Source organism: Mixophyes fleayi, chromosome 10 (assembly GCF_038048845.1).
Source record: "Mixophyes fleayi isolate aMixFle1 chromosome 10, aMixFle1.hap1, whole genome shotgun sequence".
In the NCBI taxonomy this organism is placed as follows: domain Eukaryota; kingdom Metazoa; phylum Chordata; class Amphibia; order Anura; family Limnodynastidae; genus Mixophyes; species Mixophyes fleayi.
The window spans coordinates 24931341-24953727 of NC_134411.1; the positions used below are offsets into that span (position 1 = coordinate 24931341).

At 38.7% G+C, this 22387-nt stretch overlaps 1 protein-coding gene across 2 annotated transcripts in view; it reads left to right on the forward strand.

Moving 5' to 3' along the window:
* Positions 1-3522: 3522 nt before the first annotated feature.
* Positions 3523-22387, forward strand: part of FNBP4 (formin binding protein 4) — a 29648-nt gene continuing 10783 nt past the window's right edge. For both annotated transcript variants that reach the window (XM_075188081.1, XM_075188082.1), the window contains exon 1: positions 3523-3689. In XM_075188081.1, coding sequence (XP_075044182.1) covers positions 3584-3689 — 106 coding nt within the window. In that variant the 5' untranslated portion in view covers positions 3523-3583. The remainder of the gene's footprint in view (positions 3690-22387) is intronic.

A 22387-nucleotide genomic window follows, 5' to 3' on the forward strand; every position in this document is an offset into this window, starting at 1 on the left:
ATGTCCCCCTAAACAAGAATCTCTTCCACAACTTTCCCTACATGCCGCTTCCTCTCCCCCATTGCACTCCCAGGTGGAGGGTGGTGAATGGTTCAGACAGCGGCTATGCTGTTTAGTCGCACCTTTACGGTGTGTACTCCTGTAATGACATAATCTATAGACTGCCGGCTCACCTAAAAAAATCTAATGCTGAGGTGCATCCCTTCACCTGGAGCGAGCTCTGTATAAGAGCAACATATAAGTGGACGTCTATAATAAGTCATCTTGGCGCCTTAAGAAGTTGCTCCTGCTCAGTCCATCTAATTGTCAGGAATGGCATTCTCCCTCAATTCCCCGATCAGGCCCCTCCGTTGTGTGGGAGGCCCACAAGGCTGCAATCAGAGGGAAATGTATTAGTATTGTGGCTAGAAATGAAGAAAGATTGTTAATTTGCAGTTAAAATATATGATTATAACATTAGTTAGTATCAAATTCAATCGCTTCTCACTCAACTTCAGGACTCCAATTAACCAAGATCTCGGGTATCTCTTCCGTTTGGGGCCACCTCAATCTGGTCTTGGCCAACGGTGCTCAAACAGACTATTTTTTAGCAAAGAATCTTGCCCAGAATGCCATTTCCCATATTAAAACTCTGAAGAAATTCTGTTTAAGTCTTTGTTCAAAAAAATCTCTTGATTGGAAACATATGTTCTTTGAATAACTCCTTCATTCCTGTTCATATCCTTTTTCATCAGCTCACACGAAAGGGTTATATAATATAACATGACATAATTAAACCACATCAAATATAAATGATATACTAGTGTGGACTTAGGATTTGCTATGTTAGACTACTTTACGTGTTCTCACTTTGTATGTTTCTACTGTTCTATTTTGAATATAGCTTCAAGGCATCCCCATTGTATACTGTTTGTATCTCATGTTGTTGTTGAAAATAGAGTTAAAAAAAAAAAATATATAAATGATATACTAAAATAAGATAAAACAATGTAAATATTTTCATATTAATAAATTGTCTTCATCCAAAATAAAACATCTTTGACACCTCTCAAATGTTTTTTTAGATCCAGTAGTTCTCGGCTCTCTAAAAAAAACTGCTCATGCAGCTCCATTTCCCCATCAAATGGCAGAGCAGCAAGATTAAGTATCTGGTTATTTTCCTTACCGAGTGGGGTCTCTCTGCCAAGCAAACCATCAGCCCTTATGTGGAACAATATGAATATTTCCTGGATTGACCATATTACCTCCATGAAGCTGAATATATTGCTGAGTCTGCTGTACCTCTTCCAAACATTGCCCATCAAGGGGTCCCTGCCACATTCCTCTTTTAGGTCTCTTCTCCATACAAAAATTGGTTACACAATTTAGCTGGTCCATCAACGTATTGCTCTGGTTGTCACAACCCAGAGGCCTTTCTCAATCCAATCCCATCCAGTCATTTGGTTGTCCATAGTTATTTCGTCCTGCTGTAATAAGACCTATAAGCTTTCCCTGTCTCCTTCTCCTATAATTTCCCTTGTGGTGCAACCTGACCTTAACTCTGGGCCTCTAATCCCAATTGGACCTGATGGGTCTAAATGGGGGATATTCCTAAATGACTGAGATTAGGAATGTGTCCCCAGTTCTCTGATTTAAATGACTGGTCTGGTTTCTCAAAGGGAAGATCCCACCAGTATTTCCAGATAAGCCATTTCTATCAATCCGTCAAAGACTGTATTTCCAATAGGCTGCGCTCCACATTAGAAGATATGTCTCTACAGTCCCTCCTATAAGAGCCTTATTTCACTTCTTTATAACACCCTCCTCCCAACCTCTGCCAGCTAGAACTGCCAACATGAAACTAAATGGGAACTATGTTTTCGCGGACTCGGAGGATCAGTCTAACATATAGGAGGGGATTGTATGAGGAGAGAGTGGTCAAAAGTGTTGAATGCAGTAGAGAGATCCAGGAGAGTTAGAAAAGAATAATCACCTTTAGTTTTAGCTGTGATCAGATCATTGACAACCTTGGTCAGCCCAGTCTCTGTGGAGTGATTGAAGAGGATCCATTAGGTAGTTTGCATAAAGGAAACGTATGAGGCGAGTGTAGGCAATTCTTTCAAGAAGTTTGGAGGGGCATGGGAGCAGAGAGATGCAGCAGTAATTTAACCATGATTTGCACCCACATCTGGTTGGCATGTGGCAGGGCTGAAATGGATTGGTAATGTTGTTTTTGGGATAAAATGCATTGTCATGACAAAGAGGGACATTTAAATTAATTGCAATTCATCTGATTACTCTTCATGACATTCTGGAGTATATGCAAATTACCATAATAAAAACAGGGGCAGCAGACTTTGTGCAAAATATTTGTGTCATTCTCAAAACTTTTAGCCATGACTATGTGCCTCATTCTTTAAAGTTATTACAGCAACATTTTTATAGATCTTTCATTAAAACTAATTGGACAATAGTGGTAAAGAATAAGGCTGGGTACACACTACAGGAAATTTCTCTCGATGCGATATCGTTAGCAATTTTACCAACCACTGAAGTCCCGATCAGCATGCCTACACATTATAGACGTTTGACACGATTTTTACAAAATAAGGCCAACAATCTCCTGTGGGAAGTACACATGGCAGCTTTCTCTAGAAGCTAGGGGCACTCAGCAACTCTACGGGCCATTTACAAATTACAAAAACAGCAGACCCACGATGCTTCTCTATGTGCAAGTTTGCCAGTTTTCCACCAAATGCATTTCCAGGTACCCTCTCAAAGTCTTTAACAACACCTGTTAAATTAACGCTCAGTAGATCGGTTTGGAAAATGCTCTGAAAAAATGCAGTGTGGTAAACCATAAAAGAGGCACATCAAAGTCTAACCTATGACCTCTACAGAATTATTCTTTTGAACTTCTTCTCTAGAACCCCCAACTCCTGAAGTAGTGGCGGATGAATCAAGTCCTTTTAAAATAAATAAATAATAAAATGCTGTACCCCCTCCCACATAGTAGGGAACACTGTTGCAAGTCAGCCCTCCCCACGCTTTAGCTAATATCAACATTTTTGGACCACTTTTGTTTCAGTATATAACTAAACACACTACTAGATCCAATCAAAACCTAACAAAGAACTCCCTCCAAACATTCATCTACACCCATGGGCTGAAGTCACCATCTTAATCCATAGCTCCAGTAAACCCAGTTGTAGTTGTGTAATTATAAGCACATAGCGACAAAAAGAGATGTCTGCGCTGAAATTTTACAGTTTAGTTGCAGGCCTGGCCAACCTGTTTCTCTCCAGGTGTTGTGAAACTACAAATCCCAGCAAACCCTGCCAGCTATGGGCTGGCTATTTATTGGCAAAGCATGCTGGGGGTTGTAGTTTCACCTGGAGAACCACGGCTTAGCCAGGCCTGCTAGCTGTTCTTAACAACCCTTTATGTGGCAGCAGCTGTCTTACAGAGACGTGCGGGGCGGGCCTGGGTGACGTCACGTAACGTCTGCCCTTTCGCAACGGTGCTTTCCCCGTGACGTGGGTGGGCGCTCTAGTAGTGACGTGTTACGTCCGCGCCCTGAGGGTGAGCAGTTCCCTGCGCTCTCATGGGGAAGAAGACGCGGGCGGTGTCGGGCCGGAGGCCTATTCTTCAGCTGTCACCGCCGGGGCCGCGAGCAGCCACTCGGGAGGAGGCCGGCTCTGGCTCGGAGGGTGAGGCCTGGTAGTAGCCGGGGTGTGAGTGGAGGGGAGGCCCCGGGGTAGCTGGGGTGTGAGGGGAGGCCCCGGGGTTGCCGGGGTGTGAGAGGAGGGGAGGCCCCGGGGTTGCCGGGGTTTGAGAGGAGGGGAGGCCCCCGGGGTTGCCGGGGTGTGAGAGGAGGGGAGGGGAGAGGAGGGGAGGGGAGGGGAGGCCCCGGGGTAGCCGGGGCCTGTGCGGGCACATAGGGGGTATAGGCTCTATAATGGGGTTAGATGGTGCCGGCCCTGTCAGGGGGTATTAGTGGGAGATGAATCCTGACATGTTATAGGACACTGATCTGGTTCCCAGTACCCACCATACACTAACCACAGCCAGGCCTAAGCGCAGCTTCTATTGTGTATCACCTTGTACACTCTATTCTTATATTTATTCCTCAGGCCTCATACACACATGTACTGTGCATGTTATACCTTCAGTGTCAGTTGTATTTACTGTCAGTGATTGCTGGACAAGTGTTGATGGGCTTTGTTCAGCTCACACCGTACAGTCATACACACTGTCACTATTTCCTTCATACAGTGAGCCCTGTTTGCTCAACCAGTTGTGTTCATCAAGAGGTGGATATAAATCAGACTTAAAGTACAGGACATGTAAGGAGTGCACCAGTGTGTACAAGCCCTTCATTATCTTGGATAGTAAGCTATTTTGGACAAGGTTAGCTGTCCTTTTGGTTTCATATCCTTGTGTGTAATTTATTTATCTCTTGATCCCCTCAAAGTATAGCGCTGTTTAGCATGTTGGTGCTTTAGAATTAATGGGGAAATAATCATCTAAACACCATAATCTTTGTGTTATGGCTAAATTATTTGCAGAGCTCAAACCAAGTATAGATTAGATAAAGGACATTATTAAAAATAAAAACAATCTACTATTCAGCAAGTAGTTACAGGTACACTAGAGAAGGATAATAGTTGGAGCTGTACTGTTTGGATACCAAAGATAATGTGTATAGTGACTGGCAAAATAGTGGATATTTAATGGGATTAGCAGGTAATCAACATCACTAGTTGGAGCAGTCGGTGCAATTAATTTGTTATTGATAAACAATTCTGTAAAAAAAAGAAATCAATAAACACATTAATAGGATGAATTAGCAACTGATTGCTTGGGTTGTTTTAAATGGCAAAATTAATAATCCTCAGTAGTAGATGCAATGATGGTCTATGAGAAGAGATTAATGTGGATATTAGCATTGACCTGTATCCTGAAATCTAATGCATATAGATCACAGACCACAATAAATATCTAACAAAAATAATAACTGGGACCCCCAATGTTAATTTATTTTATTCTCGTCATTTTCCTCTTCACGTTCTTAAAAAAAAAACAAAAACATATCAATCATTTGTGGAATTTGAGTTTCCCTGCAGGAACATTGTTTACTTTTTCTGATCAGAGTTCATATAATATTTAGGAGAGCATGTTCTAAAATAAATTTATATATATATATATATATATATATATATATATATATATCTATATATATATATCATAAAAAGAGGGAAGATGGCGCCAAATACGGTAGTGTTAGCTGGTACAAATCGTCCAGAGAGTCAATATTACTGTATATAGAGATGCAAGTACAGAGTGTTCATCATGTCAGGCTGGTGAAAGCAGTATCAACCGATTTTCATAATCTCTGAACATATGCCGAAATGAAGACAGAAGGAAGCAGAAAACAACGTTTCAGATGTATCCATGACAATCAGTAGCAAGTGATAGGTGGCAACGTACCAAAAAGATATAAATAAACAGCTTATCTGTATCAGAGGTGCTTGGAAGTAGGCTCCAGTCAGCTTTAAGAAGTCAGGAACAGGTGTGTAGATATCTTATGTGGATATATGATAACTGGATCATCGGCCACAGCACAGTCACTGCTCACAAACTCCACTCATTCGGTGTATTGAGAGAGGAAAAAGCCATATAGTGCAGTACTTATGTACAATAATTTATTCAGCATATATCATAAAAAAACACACTCGCAATGTAAAAAAGGTATAAAAGCTTATCTGTAATCCTGTGGACATAGGGTACTGCTACACATTGTAGATCACTGGGATGTATAGGAAGTAGACACCAATGGGCTCCGCACAGAAGTTCTCAATGGGGTAACTTTTCAGGGACCAGGTAGACAGTAGTTACTCCTCCTGATGAAGTCTATATGAAGAAACGCGTTGAGGCTATTCTCAATTAACTACTCCTGGTATGCGTAAGGCTGTACTGTCTACCTGGTCCCTGAAAAGTTATCCCATTGAGAACTTCTGTGCGGAGCCCATTGGTGTCTACTTCCTATACATCCCAGTGATCTACAATGTACAGAGATTATGAAAATCGGTTGATACTGCTTTCACCAGCCTGACATGAACACTCTGTACTTGCATCTCTATATACAGTAATATTGACTCTCTGGACGATTTGTACCAGCTAACACTACCGTATTTGGCGCCATCTTCCCTCTTTTTATGTTAACGTTGTTTATTCCTTGATCGGAGTACCATCCGAAAATTGAGAGGGAGGCTGCCTTCTCTTATGAAGAAAAGTGTATACCAAAACTGGTTATTCATACTATTATTGACTCACCTATTTCGTGTTTGAGCGCCAGTATTTATTACATTTATTTTTTCATATATATATATATATATATATATATCAATCATTTTCCAGTGCAGGTGTTTTGTGTGTAACTTTCCAAAGTGGTGTTTATGTGTGATTTATGGAAGACATTGGTATGTGGGAGCTCTGGCTAGCATGCTATGGGAACCCTGATTGGTATATTGTGGGGGGGGGGGGTCCTATCTGGTATGTTTGGGCATTGGTATACTGGGGGTATAGACTGGTGTGGGCATGAGTGTACTGCAAGAGCTATGGCTGATATGTGGTGGCACTATTATAATGTTGCTGGTTTATTGAGGGAGCTCAGACTAGTTTGAGGCATTGGTATAAAGTGGAGGTGTGGATACTGGTCCTGGTCTAATTTTGGAGAGTATGTAGACTCTGAAATTTGTTTTGGCAGTGATGCCGGTTGTGTCCACGTGTTTGTGGATGATTTTAGAACATTGTTTCCCAAACTCATTTCTCAGGTACCCCTAGCAGTGCATGTTTTCCATATCTCCTTGCTGGAGCACAGGTGTATTCATTACTGACCGACATATTATAAATATACCACCTGTGGATCTGTTACAATGTGTCAATCGGTAATGACAGCACCTGTGCTCCAATAAGGAGATATGGAAAGCATGCACTGTTAGGGGTACCTGGGAAATGAGTTTGGGAAACACTGTTCTAGAATAATACTGGTATTTTTGGACATATCAGTTGATTAAGTGTTTTATAAGAGTAATTGATGCTTGTATTTTTTGTGTTTTGTTTTTTCTCTTCAACGAAAGTTCAAATATTTTATCCATTCTTTTAACCTGTTTGAAAGAAATAATGCATACAAGGGGATACTTTTTATATATACTGTTTACACCAGCCTGACATGTTGAACACTCTGTATTTATATTTCTGTATACAGTAATACTGACTGTCTGGACGCTCTGTACCAGTTAGCACTACTAGATTAGGCGCCATCATCCCTCTTTCTATATTTACAATATATATATATATATATATATATATATATATATATATATATATATATATATATATATAACACAAATAGATACAAATGGCGCTATGACACTGCACCAGTAGATATTAGAGTCCAATGTCTTGAAATGAGTCCTTCTTATATGACACTTCCCCTGTGCGGGCGGCTGCCAATCCTCTGTACCAAGCGGTGTAGCAGGAATAGATCTAAAAATAAAATAAGAGGAGGCGCACAATAGTGTAGTATGGCGAGTTAATTTGGCCAGGTGAGAAAATTCAAAGAAGGAACCAAACCACCAGGAATGGATAAGACAGAGCTTCCCACCATGTGGATATCCACAGTGTCTAGGGTAAATGTGATTAGTTCATACAATGAAGAGATCACACAGAACCAGATAACAATCAGGAAAATGTGTATATATACAGGTCACACCGATGAAGGTGTATGCGTACCAGAAGCCAGAGAATATATGTCTTATCTGTAGAATTTTCCAATGGACTGTGAGGGTACAGTCAATCTTCAGCCAACCTTGATTGTCCAATAGGTTACCTCAATACACGAAAGGACACAGATGTAGTATCCAAAAAGTTCAAGTTTTATTAAAAAAGTAGTAACTTACACATCCAGAAGCAGATGACAAGCCTATCTGATCAGCGATGGTAGTGTAGCAGCAAATACTCAACGCGTTTCGTCTGTAAAACAGACTTCATCAGGAGCAAACACAAGTATAACTGTCCAAAACAGCATCTCTATATATAGTGCCTAGCGCCATTTTGCGCGTGCGCACTCGAAACCGGAAGAGAGGCCTTTGCGCATGTGCAGAACTCATCTGCCAGCGATTTTATTAGGCACAAATGCATAGTAAAAACATTCTAATGTACGAATGCATTGCCCAGGCAGCATACTGCCAGTCAGATACACAACCGCCTTTAGATGCATAAAGTGCAAATAGTAGACATAATATAAAGAATATACATATAAAAATATAAAAAAATATATTGCGCTACTTCGCGCATGCGCACTAAGAACCGGAAGTGGGGCACATGAACATACTCCGTGACCCAACCACCGGCATCCTCATCTGCGCAACTGCAGAGATTCTGTAAATCAAACTACAGCACATACCAATCATATGGATCACAATCAGCAATAAGCCACATAGCAAACACAGTACATACTACAGACAGCGTTAACACGCTATGTAAACAATAAACATAACATAGGACAAACTATAACTAACCTCATACAATACAGTAGTATAGTGAATATAATAAGCTAGGAGCTAATTAGAAGGTACATATTACACATTAATAGTTAAAAAGTTAACACAGTTAATAAAAGTATAAATAAAGTATAAAAAAATTATTATAAAAAAAATTATTATAAAAAAGGAGCCACTTCAAAGCCTTCATTTAGTCCAAATGGTGACAGCGTATTGAGTGTGTATATCCAATACATCTCACGCTGCGCTAGTTTCTTCCCTAGATCGCCACCTCTAGGACCCTGTACCACATGTTCTATGGCGAGAAATTTGAGATGTTTAGGATCTGATTGGTGTACATCGGAAAAATGTTTAGACACCGAATGGCTTAAAACTTTGTTCTTAATATTTCTAAGATGTTCTTGGATACGCAACTTTAATAGTCGTTTTGTTTTTCCAACGTACCTCAAGCCACAGGAACATTCCAAAAGGTACACCACGGATGTAGAAATACAATTCATAAGACTAGAAATTGTATAACTCTTACTACCATCAGAATTACAAAATTGTTTGTTGTTAATGTTCATATAACGACATACGTTACAATGGTTGCATTTTATACTTCCTTTGCAATCCAAAAAAGTGGTAGAAGGACAACTTCTATTAGTTCGAAGTAAGCTCGGTGCCAACATGTCTTTAAGACTGCGGCACTTTCTGAAAATAATGTTGGGTCCGTCTGATAAAATTTTAGTTAAAACCGGATCTCTCTTAAGGATGCCCCAATGTTTCGTGAATGCTGATCTGATCAAGGTCTCATCCTTATTATAATTAGTAATGAAATTCACCACATCCTTATTAGCTCTATGTTCCTTCTTTTTACCATCTATTAGTGATGATCTATCCACATTATCAATTTTGTTAAGAGCTCCGACAAGGAGGGATTTGGGATACCCTCTTTCCAGAAATCTATCATGATAGATTGCTAATTGCTCCCTACATACCACAGGATCACTGCAATTACGCTTAACCCGATTAAATTGGGAAAACGGAATGTTCGTTTTCCATTTCTTTTGGTGGCAACTCCCAAAATGAAGGTAACTGTTAGCATCAACACTTTTGAAATAGTTTTTTGTGGTGACCCAACCATTTTGTTGGATTAGAATAAGATCTAAGAATTCTACTTGACTAAGATCGTACTTAACTGTGAACTTCAAGTTGTACTCATTATTATCAAGAGTACTTACAAATTCTTCTAATGACTGTGGGGTACCCGCCCAGACCATAACTATATCATCAATATATCTGCGGTACAACTTAATATTGTCCTTGTATTTTTCTGAGAGATAAATATAACGCTCCTCCCATTGGCCCATATAGAGGTTGGCAAAGCTAGGGGCAAAAATAGTCCCCATGGCTGTGCCACAGATCTGAATATAAAATTGGTCCAAGAATTTAAAAAAATTATGGGTCAGGATAAATTCCATAAGGACACAAATAAATTCTTTATGAGCTAGGGTGAGGTTCTCGTCAAGGTCCAGAAAGTGTCTGGCAGCTTCAATGCCCTTCCTATGACCAATGGAGGTATAAAGGGCCTGGACATCGATAGTGACCCAAATATAGTCTGTTTTCCATGGAAAGTCCTTGAATAATTTAAGGACACTGGTGGTGTCTTTCAAATATGCTGGTAACTGTACTACATACTTCTGTAGGAATAAATCTGCATATTCTGAAGCCCTAGAGGTAACTGAGTCAATACCGGCCACTATAGGACGGCCAGGTGGATTTTCAAGGCTTTTATGTATTTTGGGCAAGAAATAGAATATTGGCACCACAGGATAATTCATTATCAGGTATTGGTATTCATCCTTTACTATGATATTGTCATGTAGTGCAGTAGTGAGAATGTCCCTTAACTCAGAGACAAATCCCTCTGTAGGGTCTTTACTCAACTTTCTATAAGAAACTGTATCACTTAAAAGGCGTAAAGCTTCCACCACATATTCGTCCCTATTCATTAAAACTACCCCTCCCCCCTTGTCAGCTTGTTTTATTATCAGATTAGGATTGGTCTGTAGATCCTTCAAAGCCTTGACCTCTTGCGGCTTGAGATTATTAACCCCATACTCCTTGGAGTTATTGGGTTTAGAATGACACAAATCTTCAGTGACCAAAGTCTGAAAAATTTCTATAAAGCTACTCTTGGATTCCAAGGGGTAATATTTGGAGGGTGCTTTAAGGCCTGATTTCGAAGAATTATCATAGTTCGTTAGAACTGCCTGTTCTTTTCTCAAAAAATGCCTTTTTAATGTCAATTTTCTAACGAACTTGTTAATATCAATAAACAATTCAAATTTATTACATTTTTTGGAAGGGGCAAAGGATAAACCCTTCCCCAGAACCGAAATTTCCGATTTCGACAAAACATGTGTGGAAAGATTAAAAATGCCATTACTCTTTAGACTTGCCTCATCAGCTACATGTATCGCCTTTTGTAAGGTTTTGTTGCCCCCTCGCTTTCCTCTTCTTCTAAAAATCTGCGTTTTAGAGGAGATGCTAGCCTGATATTTTCTTGTAATGGATGTTTGGGTCTCTCTCTTACAGCTGGATCTGGGGACAAAAAATCATCCACCTCGCTCTCAACCCTATCCAGGACAGAGAAGCGATTCCTATAAGTATTAACGTCCGTCTGTCTCCTATTGGGAGGATTCCTAGGTGTGCGGACTCTCTTTTTAGATGGAACACTTGTCCATGGTTCAGAGATTTTCATATTCTTATTAGGCTCAGTATTATTTCTATAAGACATATTAGGAAACTTCCTCCAGTTTTTTATTTGATCTTTATTATAATCATTTCGGTCTCTGGCATATTTCCTTTCTTTGACCTTAGCTACCTCCATTTCCACTCTATTAAGCTTTTTTCCAAGAACCTGTTCATTGATCGTAAAATCTTTGTGGTCTTTAAAACCACCCAGAATATTTTCTTTAGCCTGTATCTCAGTTTCTAGAATAAGAGCCATTTTCCTTTTTTCCTGTATGATTAAGAGCATCATTTTTTTGGAACATTCATGGAGTATAGTGTCCCATTCTTTAAGAAAATTTGGATCACTAGAGTTAAATGTGGGGGATTTATTCAATCGTAAACCTCTTGGAACCCTATCCACCTGGATATATTGTTCCAAGCTCTTAATATCCCACCATAGCTTAGTCTCCTTAATAAGGACCTTTTCAAGGTCCCAAAATAAATTATCCAGTTCATTATTGGATTCTACTGGAACTATATTGTCATCAAATATTTTACTCGAAAATTCATTCCTCTGTTTACCTCTATTAACAAAAGACCACATTGTAATTTTAAAAAATAACTGGTAGTATCAGCTGCCTAGTATCTATAACACCAATAACACCAATACAACACAAATAGATACAAATGGCGCTATGACACTGCACCAGTAGATATTAGAGTCCAATGTCTTGAAATGAGTCCTTCTTATATGACACTTCCCCTGTGCGGGCGGCTGCCAATCCTCTGTACCAAGCGGTGTAGCAGGAATAGATCTAAAAATAAAATAAGAGGAGGCGCACAATAGTGTAGTATGGCGAGTTAATTTGGCCAGGTGAGAAAATTCAAAGAAGGAACCAAACCACCAGGAATGGATAAGACAGAGCTTCCCACCATGTGGATATCCACAGTGTCTAGGGTAAATGTGATTAGTTCATACAATGAAGAGATCACACAGAACCAGATAACAATCAGGAAAATGTGTATATATACAGGTCACACCGATGAAGGTATATGCGTACCAGAAGCCAGAGAATATATGTCTTATCTGTAGAATTTTCCAATGGACTGTGAGGGTACAGTCAATCTTCAGCCAACCTTGATTGTCCAATAGGTTACCTCAATACACGAAAGGACACAGATGTAGTATCCAAAAAGTTCAAGTTTTATTAAAAAAGTAGTAACTTACACATCCAGAAGCAGATGACAAGCCTATCTGATCAGCGATGGTAGTGTAGCAGCAAATACTCAACGCGTTTCGTCTGTAAAACAGACTTCATCAGGAGCAAACACAAGTATAACTGTCCAAAACAGCATCTCTATATATAGTGCCTAGCGCCATTTTGCGCGTGCGCACTCGAAACCGGAAGAGAGGCCTTTGCGCATGTGCAGAACTCATCTGCCAGCGATTTTATTAGGCACAAATGCATAGTAAAAACATTCTAATGTACGAATGCATTGCCCAGGCAGCATACTGCCAGTCAGATACACAACCGCCTTTAGATGCATAAAGTGCAAATAGTAGACATAATATAAAGAATATACATATAAAAATATAAAAAAATATATTGCGCTACTTCGCGCATGCGCACTAAGAACCGGAAGTGGGGCACATGAACATACTCCGTGACCCAACCACCGGCATCCTCATCTGCGCAACTGCAGAGATTCTGTAAATCAAACTACAGCACATACCAATCATATGGATCACAATCAGCAATAAGCCACATAGCAAACACAGTACATACTACAGACAGCGTTAACACGCTATGTAAACAATAAACATAACATAGGACAAACTATAACTAACCTCATACAATACAGTAGTATAGTGAATATAATAAGCTAGGAGCTAATTAGAAGGTACATATTACACATTAATAGTTAAAAAGTTAACACAGTTAATAAAAGTATAAATAAAGTATAAAAAAATTATTATAAAAAAAATTATTATAAAAAAGGAGCCACTTCAAAGCCTTCATTTAGTCCAAATGGTGACAGCGTATTGAGTGTGTATATCCAATACATCTCACGCTGCGCTAGTTTCTTCCCTAGATCGCCACCTCTAGGACCCTGTACCACATGTTCTATGGCGAGAAATTTGAGATGTTTAGGATCTGATTGGTGTACATCGGAAAAATGTTTAGACACCGAATGGCTTAAAACTTTGTTCTTAATATTTCTAAGATGTTCTTGGATACGCAACTTTAATAGTCGTTTTGTTTTTCCAACGTACCTCAAGCCACAGGAACATTCCAAAAGGTACACCACGGATGTAGAAATACAATTCATAAGACTAGAAATTGTATAACTCTTACTACCATCAGAATTACAAAATTGTTTGTTGTTAATGTTCATATAACGACATACGTTACAATGGTTGCATTTTATACTTCCTTTGCAATCCAAAAAAGTGGTAGAAGGACAACTTCTATTAGTTCGAAGTAAGCTCGGTGCCAACATGTCTTTAAGACTGCGGCACTTTCTGAAAATAATGTTGGGTCCGTCTGATAAAATTTTAGTTAAAACCGGATCTCTCTTAAGGATGCCCCAATGTTTCGTGAATGCTGATCTGATCAAGGTCTCATCCTTATTATAATTAGTAATGAAATTCACCACATCCTTATTAGCTCTATGTTCCTTCTTTTTACCATCTATTTGACAATATAGTTCCAGTAGAATCCAATAATGAACTGGATAATTTATTTTGGGACCTTGAAAAGGTCCTTATTAAGGAGACTAAGCTATGGTGGGATATTAAGAGCTTGGAACAATATATCCAGGTGGATAGGGTTCCAAGAGGTTTACGATTGAATAAATCCCCCACATTTAACTCTAGTGATCCAAATTTTCTTAAAGAATGGGACACTATACTCCATGAATGTTCCAAAAAAATGATGCTCTTAATCATACAGGAAAAAAGGAAAATGGCTCTTATTCTAGAAACTGAGATACAGGCTAAAGAAAATATTCTGGGTGGTTTTAAAGACCACAAAGATTTTACGATCAATGAACAGGTTCTTGGAAAAAAGCTTAATAGAGTGGAAATGGAGGTAGCTAAGGTCAAAGAAAGGAAATATGCCAGAGACCGAAATGATTATAATAAAGATCAAATAAAAAACTGGAGGAAGTTTCCTAATATGTCTTATAGAAATAATACTGAGCCTAATAAGAATATGAAAATCTCTGAACCATGGACAAGTGTTCCATCTAAAAAGAGAGTCCGCACACCTAGGAATCCTCCCAATAGGAGACAGACGGACGTTAATACTTATAGGAATCGCTTCTCTGTCCTGGATAGGGTTGAGAGCGAGGTGGATGATTTTTTGTCCCCAGATCCAGCTGTAAGAGAGAGACCCAAACATCCATTACAAGAAAATATCAGGCTAGCATCTCCTCTAAAACGCAGATTTTTAGAAGAAGAGGAAAGCGAGGGGGCAACAAAACCTTACAAAAGGCGATACATGTAGCTGATGAGGCAAGTCTAAAGAGTAATGGCATTTTTAATCTTTCCACACATGTTTTGTCGAAATCGGAAATTTCGGTTCTGGGGAAGGGTTTATCCTTTGCCCCTTCCAAAAAATGTAATAAATTTGAATTGTTTATTGATATTAACAAGTTCGTTAGAAAATTGACATTAAAAAGGCATTTTTTGAGAAAAGAACAGGCAGTTCTAACGAACTATGATAATTCTTCGAAATCAGGCCTTAAAGCACCCTCCAAATATTACCCCTTGGAATCCAAGAGTAGCTTTATAGAAATTTTTCAGACTTTGGTCACTGAAGATTTGTGTCATTCTAAACCCAATAACTCCAAGGAGTATGGGGTTAATAATCTCAAGCCGCAAGAGGTCAAGGCTTTGAAGGATCTACAGACCAATCCTAATCTGATAATAAAACAAGCTGACAAGGGGGGAGGGGTAGTTTTAATGAATAGGGACGAATATGTGGTGGAAGCTTTACGCCTTTTAAGTGATACAGTTTCTTATAGAAAGTTGAGTAAAGACCCTACAGAGGGATTTGTCTCTGAGTTAAGGGACATTCTCACTACTGCACTACATGACAATATCATAGTAAAGGATGAATACCAATACCTGATAATGAATTATCCTGTGGTGCCAATATTCTATTTCTTGCCCAAAATACATAAAAGCCTTGAAAATCCACCTGGCCGTCCTATAGTGGCCGGTATTGACTCAGTTACCTCTAGGGCTTCAGAATATGTAGATTTATTCCTACAGAAGTATGTAGTACAGTTACCAGCATATTTGAAAGACACCACCAGTGTCCTTAAATTATTCAAGGACTTTCCATGGAAAACAGACTATATTTGGGTCACTATCGATGTCCAGGCCCTTTATACCTCCATTGGTCATAGGAAGGGCATTGAAGCTGCCAGACACTTTCTGGACCTTGACGAGAACCTCACCCTAGCTCATAAAGAATTTATTTGTGTCCTTATGGAATTTATCCTGACCCATAATTTTTTTAAATTCTTGGACCAATTTTATATTCAGATCTGTGGCACAGCCATGGGGACTATTTTTGCCCCTAGCTTTGCCAACCTCTATATGGGCCAATGGGAGGAGCGTTATATTTATCTCTCAGAAAAATACAAGGACAATATTAAGTTGTACCGCAGATATATTGATGATATAGTTATGGTCTGGGCGGGTACCCCACAGTCATTAGAAGAATTTGTAAGTACTCTTGATAATAATGAGTACAACTTGAAGTTCACAGTTAAGTACGATCTTAGTCAAGTAGAATTCTTAGATCTTATTCTAATCCAACAAAATGGTTGGGTCACCACAAAAAACTATTTCAAAAGTGTTGATGCTAACAGTTACCTTCATTTTGGGAGTTGCCACCAAAAGAAATGGAAAACGAACATTCCGTTTTCCCAATTTAATCGGGTTAAGCGTAATTGCAGTGATCCTGTGGTATGTAGGGAGCAATTAGCAATCTATCATGATAGATTTCTGGAAAGAGGGTATCCCAAATCCCTCCTTGTCGGAGCTCTTAACAAAATTGATAATGTGGATAGATCATCACTAATAGATGGTAAAAAGAAGGAACATAGAGCTAATAAGGATGTGGTGAATTTCATTACTAATTATAATAAGGATGAGACCTTGATCAGATCAGCATTCACGAAACATTGGGGCATCCTTAAGAGAGATCCGGTTTTAACTAAAATTTTATCAGACGGACCCAACATTATTTTCAGAAAGTGCCGCAGTCTTAAAGACATGTTGGCACCGAGCTTACTTCGAACTAATAGAAGTTGTCCTTCTACCACTTTTTTGGATTGCAAAGGAAGTATAAAATGCAACCATTGTAACGTATGTCGTTATATGAACATTAACAACAAACAATTTTGTAATTCTGATGGTAGTAAGAGTTATACAATTTCTAGTCTTATGAATTGTATTTCTACATCCGTGGTGTACCTTTTGGAATGTTCCTGTGGCTTGAGGTACGTTGGAAAAACAAAACGACTATTAAAGTTGCGTATCCAAGAACATCTTAGAAATATTAAGAACAAAGTTTTAAGCCATTCGGTGTCTAAACATTTTTCCGATGTACACCAATCAGATCCTAAACATCTCAAATTTCTCGCCATAGAACATGTGGTACAGGGTCCTAGAGGTGGCGATCTAGGGAAGAAACTAGCGCAGCGTGAGATGTATTGGATATACACACTCAATACGCTGTCACCATTTGGACTAAATGAAGGCTTTGAAGTGGCTCCTTTTTTATAATAATTTTTTTTATAATAATTTTTTTATACTTTATTTATACTTTTATTAACTGTGTTAACTTTTTAACTATTAATGTGTAATATGTACCTTCTAATTAGCTCCTAGCTTATTATATTCACTATACTACTGTATTGTATGAGGTTAGTTATAGTTTGTCCTATGTTATGTTTATTGTTTACATAGCGTGTTAACGCTGTCTGTAGTATGTACTGTGTTTGCTATGTGGCTTATTGCTGATTGTGATCCATATGATTGGTATGTGCTGTAGTTTGATTTACAGAATCTCTGCAGTTGCGCAGATGAGGATGCCGGTGGTTGGGTCACGGAGTATGTTCATGTGCCCCACTTCCGGTTCTTAGTGCGCATGCGCGAAGTAGCGCAATATATTTTTTTATATTTTTATATGTATATTCTTTATATTATGTCTACTATTTGCACTTTATGCATCTAAAGGCGGTTGTGTATCTGACTGGCAGTATGCTGCCTGGGCAATGCATTCGTACATTAGAATGTTTTTACTATGCATTTGTGCCTAATAAAATCGCTGGCAGATGAGTTCTGCACATGCGCAAAGGCCTCTCTTCCGGTTTCGAGTGCGCACGCGCAAAATGGCGCTAGGCACTATATATAGAGATGCTGTTTTGGACAGTTATACTTGTGTTTGCTCCTGATGAAGTCTGTTTTACAGACGAAACGCGTTGAGTATTTGCTGCTACACTACCATCGCTGATCAGATAGGCTTGTCATCTGCTTCTGGATGTGTAAGTTACTACTTTTTTAATAAAACTTGAACTTTTTGGATACTACATCTGTGTCCTTTCGTGTATTGAGGTAACCTATTGGACAATCAAGGTTGGCTGAAGATTGACTGTACCCTCACAGTCCATTGGAAAATTCTACAGATAAGACATATATTCTCTGGCTTCTGGTACGCATATACCTTCATCGGTGTGACCTGTATATATACACATTTTCCTGATTGTTATCTGGTTCTGTGTGATCTCTTCATTGTATGAACTAATCACATTTACCCTAGACACTGTGGATATCCACATGGTGGGAAGCTCTGTCTTATCCATTCCTGGTGGTTTGGTTCCTTCTTTGAATTTTCTCACCTGGCCAAATTAACTCGCCATACTACACTATTGTGCGCCTCCTCTTATTTTATTTTTAGATCTATTCCTGCTACACCGCTTGGTACAGAGGATTGGCAGCCGCCCGCACAGGGGAAGTGTCATATAAGAAGGACTCATTTCAAGACATTGGACTCTAATATCTACTGGTGCAGTGTCATAGCGCCATTTGTATCTATTTGTGTTGTATTGGTGTTATTGGTGTTATAGATACTAGGCAGCTGATACTACCAGTTATTTTTTAAAATTACAATGTGGTCTTTTGTTAATAGAGGTAAACAGAGGAATGAATTTTCGAGTAAAATATTTGATGACAATATAGTTCCAGTAGAATCCAATAATGAACTGGATAATTTATTTTGGGACCTTGAAAAGGTCCTTATTAAGGAGACTAAGCTATGGTGGGATATTAAGAGCTTGGAACAATATATCCAGGTGGATAGGGTTCCAAGAGGTTTACGATTGAATAAATCCCCCACATTTAACTCTAGTGATCCAAATTTTCTTAAAGAATGGGACACTATACTCCATGAATGTTCCAAAAAAATGATGCTCTTAATCATACAGGAAAAAAGGAAAATGGCTCTTATTCTAGAAACTGAGATACAGGCTAAAGAAAATATTCTGGGTGGTTTTAAAGACCACAAAGATTTTACGATCAATGAACAGGTTCTTGGAAAAAAGCTTAATAGAGTGGAAATGGAGGTAGCTAAGGTCAAAGAAAGGAAATATGCCAGAGACCGAAATGATTATAATAAAGATCAAATAAAAAACTGGAGGAAGTTTCCTAATATGTCTTATAGAAATAATACTGAGCCTAATAAGAATATGAAAATCTCTGAACCATGGACAAGTGTTCCATCTAAAAAGAGAGTCCGCACACCTAGGAATCCTCCCAATAGGAGACAGACGGACGTTAATACTTATAGGAATCGCTTCTCTGTCCTGGATAGGGTTGAGAGCGAGGTGGATGATTTTTTGTCCCCAGATCCAGCTGTAAGAGAGAGACCCAAACATCCATTACAAGAAAATATCAGGCTAGCATCTCCTCTAAAACGCAGATTTTTAGAAGAAGAGGAAAGCGAGGGGGCAACAAAACCTTACAAAAGGCGATACATGTAGCTGATGAGGCAAGTCTAAAGAGTAATGGCATTTTTAATCTTTCCACACATGTTTTGTCGAAATCGGAAATTTCGGTTCTGGGGAAGGGTTTATCCTTTGCCCCTTCCAAAAAATGTAATAAATTTGAATTGTTTATTGATATTAACAAGTTCGTTAGAAAATTGACATTAAAAAGGCATTTTTTGAGAAAAGAACAGGCAGTTCTAACGAACTATGATAATTCTTCGAAATCAGGCCTTAAAGCACCCTCCAAATATTACCCCTTGGAATCCAAGAGTAGCTTTATAGAAATTTTTCAGACTTTGGTCACTGAAGATTTGTGTCATTCTAAACCCAATAACTCCAAGGAGTATGGGGTTAATAATCTCAAGCCGCAAGAGGTCAAGGCTTTGAAGGATCTACAGACCAATCCTAATCTGATAATAAAACAAGCTGACAAGGGGGGAGGGGTAGTTTTAATGAATAGGGACGAATATGTGGTGGAAGCTTTACGCCTTTTAAGTGATACAGTTTCTTATAGAAAGTTGAGTAAAGACCCTACAGAGGGATTTGTCTCTGAGTTAAGGGACATTCTCACTACTGCACTACATGACAATATCATAGTAAAGGATGAATACCAATACCTGATAATGAATTATCCTGTGGTGCCAATATTCTATTTCTTGCCCAAAATACATAAAAGCCTTGAAAATCCACCTGGCCGTCCTATAGTGGCCGGTATTGACTCAGTTACCTCTAGGGCTTCAGAATATGTAGATTTATTCCTACAGAAGTATGTAGTACAGTTACCAGCATATTTGAAAGACACCACCAGTGTCCTTAAATTATTCAAGGACTTTCCATGGAAAACAGACTATATTTGGGTCACTATCGATGTCCAGGCCCTTTATACCTCCATTGGTCATAGGAAGGGCATTGAAGCTGCCAGACACTTTCTGGACCTTGACGAGAACCTCACCCTAGCTCATAAAGAATTTATTTGTGTCCTTATGGAATTTATCCTGACCCATAATTTTTTTAAATTCTTGGACCAATTTTATATTCAGATCTGTGGCACAGCCATGGGGACTATTTTTGCCCCTAGCTTTGCCAACCTCTATATGGGCCAATGGGAGGAGCGTTATATTTATCTCTCAGAAAAATACAAGGACAATATTAAGTTGTACCGCAGATATATTGATGATATAGTTATGGTCTGGGCGGGTACCCCACAGTCATTAGAAGAATTTGTAAGTACTCTTGATAATAATGAGTACAACTTGAAGTTCACAGTTAAGTACGATCTTAGTCAAGTAGAATTCTTAGATCTTATTCTAATCCAACAAAATGGTTGGGTCACCACAAAAAACTATTTCAAAAGTGTTGATGCTAACAGTTACCTTCATTTTGGGAGTTGCCACCAAAAGAAATGGAAAACGAACATTCCGTTTTCCCAATTTAATCGGGTTAAGCGTAATTGCAGTGATCCTGTGGTATGTAGGGAGCAATTAGCAATCTATCATGATAGATTTCTGGAAAGAGGGTATCCCAAATCCCTCCTTGTCGGAGCTCTTAACAAAATTGATAATGTGGATAGATCATCACTAATAGATGGTAAAAAGAAGGAACATAGAGCTAATAAGGATGTGGTGAATTTCATTACTAATTATAATAAGGATGAGACCTTGATCAGATCAGCATTCACGAAACATTGGGGCATCCTTAAGAGAGATCCGGTTTTAACTAAAATTTTATCAGACGGACCCAACATTATTTTCAGAAAGTGCCGCAGTCTTAAAGACATGTTGGCACCGAGCTTACTTCGAACTAATAGAAGTTGTCCTTCTACCACTTTTTTGGATTGCAAAGGAAGTATAAAATGCAACCATTGTAACGTATGTCGTTATATGAACATTAACAACAAACAATTTTGTAATTCTGATGGTAGTAAGAGTTATACAATTTCTAGTCTTATGAATTGTATTTCTACATCCGTGGTGTACCTTTTGGAATGTTCCTGTGGCTTGAGGTACGTTGGAAAAACAAAACGACTATTAAAGTTGCGTATCCAAGAACATCTTAGAAATATTAAGAACAAAGTTTTAAGCCATTCGGTGTCTAAACATTTTTCCGATGTACACCAATCAGATCCTAAACATCTCAAATTTCTCGCCATAGAACATGTGGTACAGGGTCCTAGAGGTGGCGATCTAGGGAAGAAACTAGCGCAGCGTGAGATGTATTGGATATACACACTCAATACGCTGTCACCATTTGGACTAAATGAAGGCTTTGAAGTGGCTCCTTTTTTATAATAATTTTTTTTATAATAATTTTTTTATACTTTATTTATACTTTTATTAACTGTGTTAACTTTTTAACTATTAATGTGTAATATGTACCTTCTAATTAGCTCCTAGCTTATTATATTCACTATACTACTGTATTGTATGAGGTTAGTTATAGTTTGTCCTATGTTATGTTTATTGTTTACATAGCGTGTTAACGCTGTCTGTAGTATGTACTGTGTTTGCTATGTGGCTTATTGCTGATTGTGATCCATATGATTGGTATGTGCTGTAGTTTGATTTACAGAATCTCTGCAGTTGCGCAGATGAGGATGCCGGTGGTTGGGTCACGGAGTATGTTCATGTGCCCCACTTCCGGTTCTTAGTGCGCATGCGCGAAGTAGCGCAATATATTTTTTTATATTTTTATATGTATATTCTTTATATTATGTCTACTATTTGCACTTTATGCATCTAAAGGCGGTTGTGTATCTGACTGGCAGTATGCTGCCTGGGCAATGCATTCGTACATTAGAATGTTTTTACTATGCATTTGTGCCTAATAAAATCGCTGGCAGATGAGTTCTGCACATGCGCAAAGGCCTCTCTTCCGGTTTCGAGTGCGCACGCGCAAAATGGCGCTAGGCACTATATATAGAGATGCTGTTTTGGACAGTTATACTTGTGTTTGCTCCTGATGAAGTCTGTTTTACAGACGAAACGCGTTGAGTATTTGCTGCTACACTACCATCGCTGATCAGATAGGCTTGTCATCTGCTTCTGGATGTGTAAGTTACT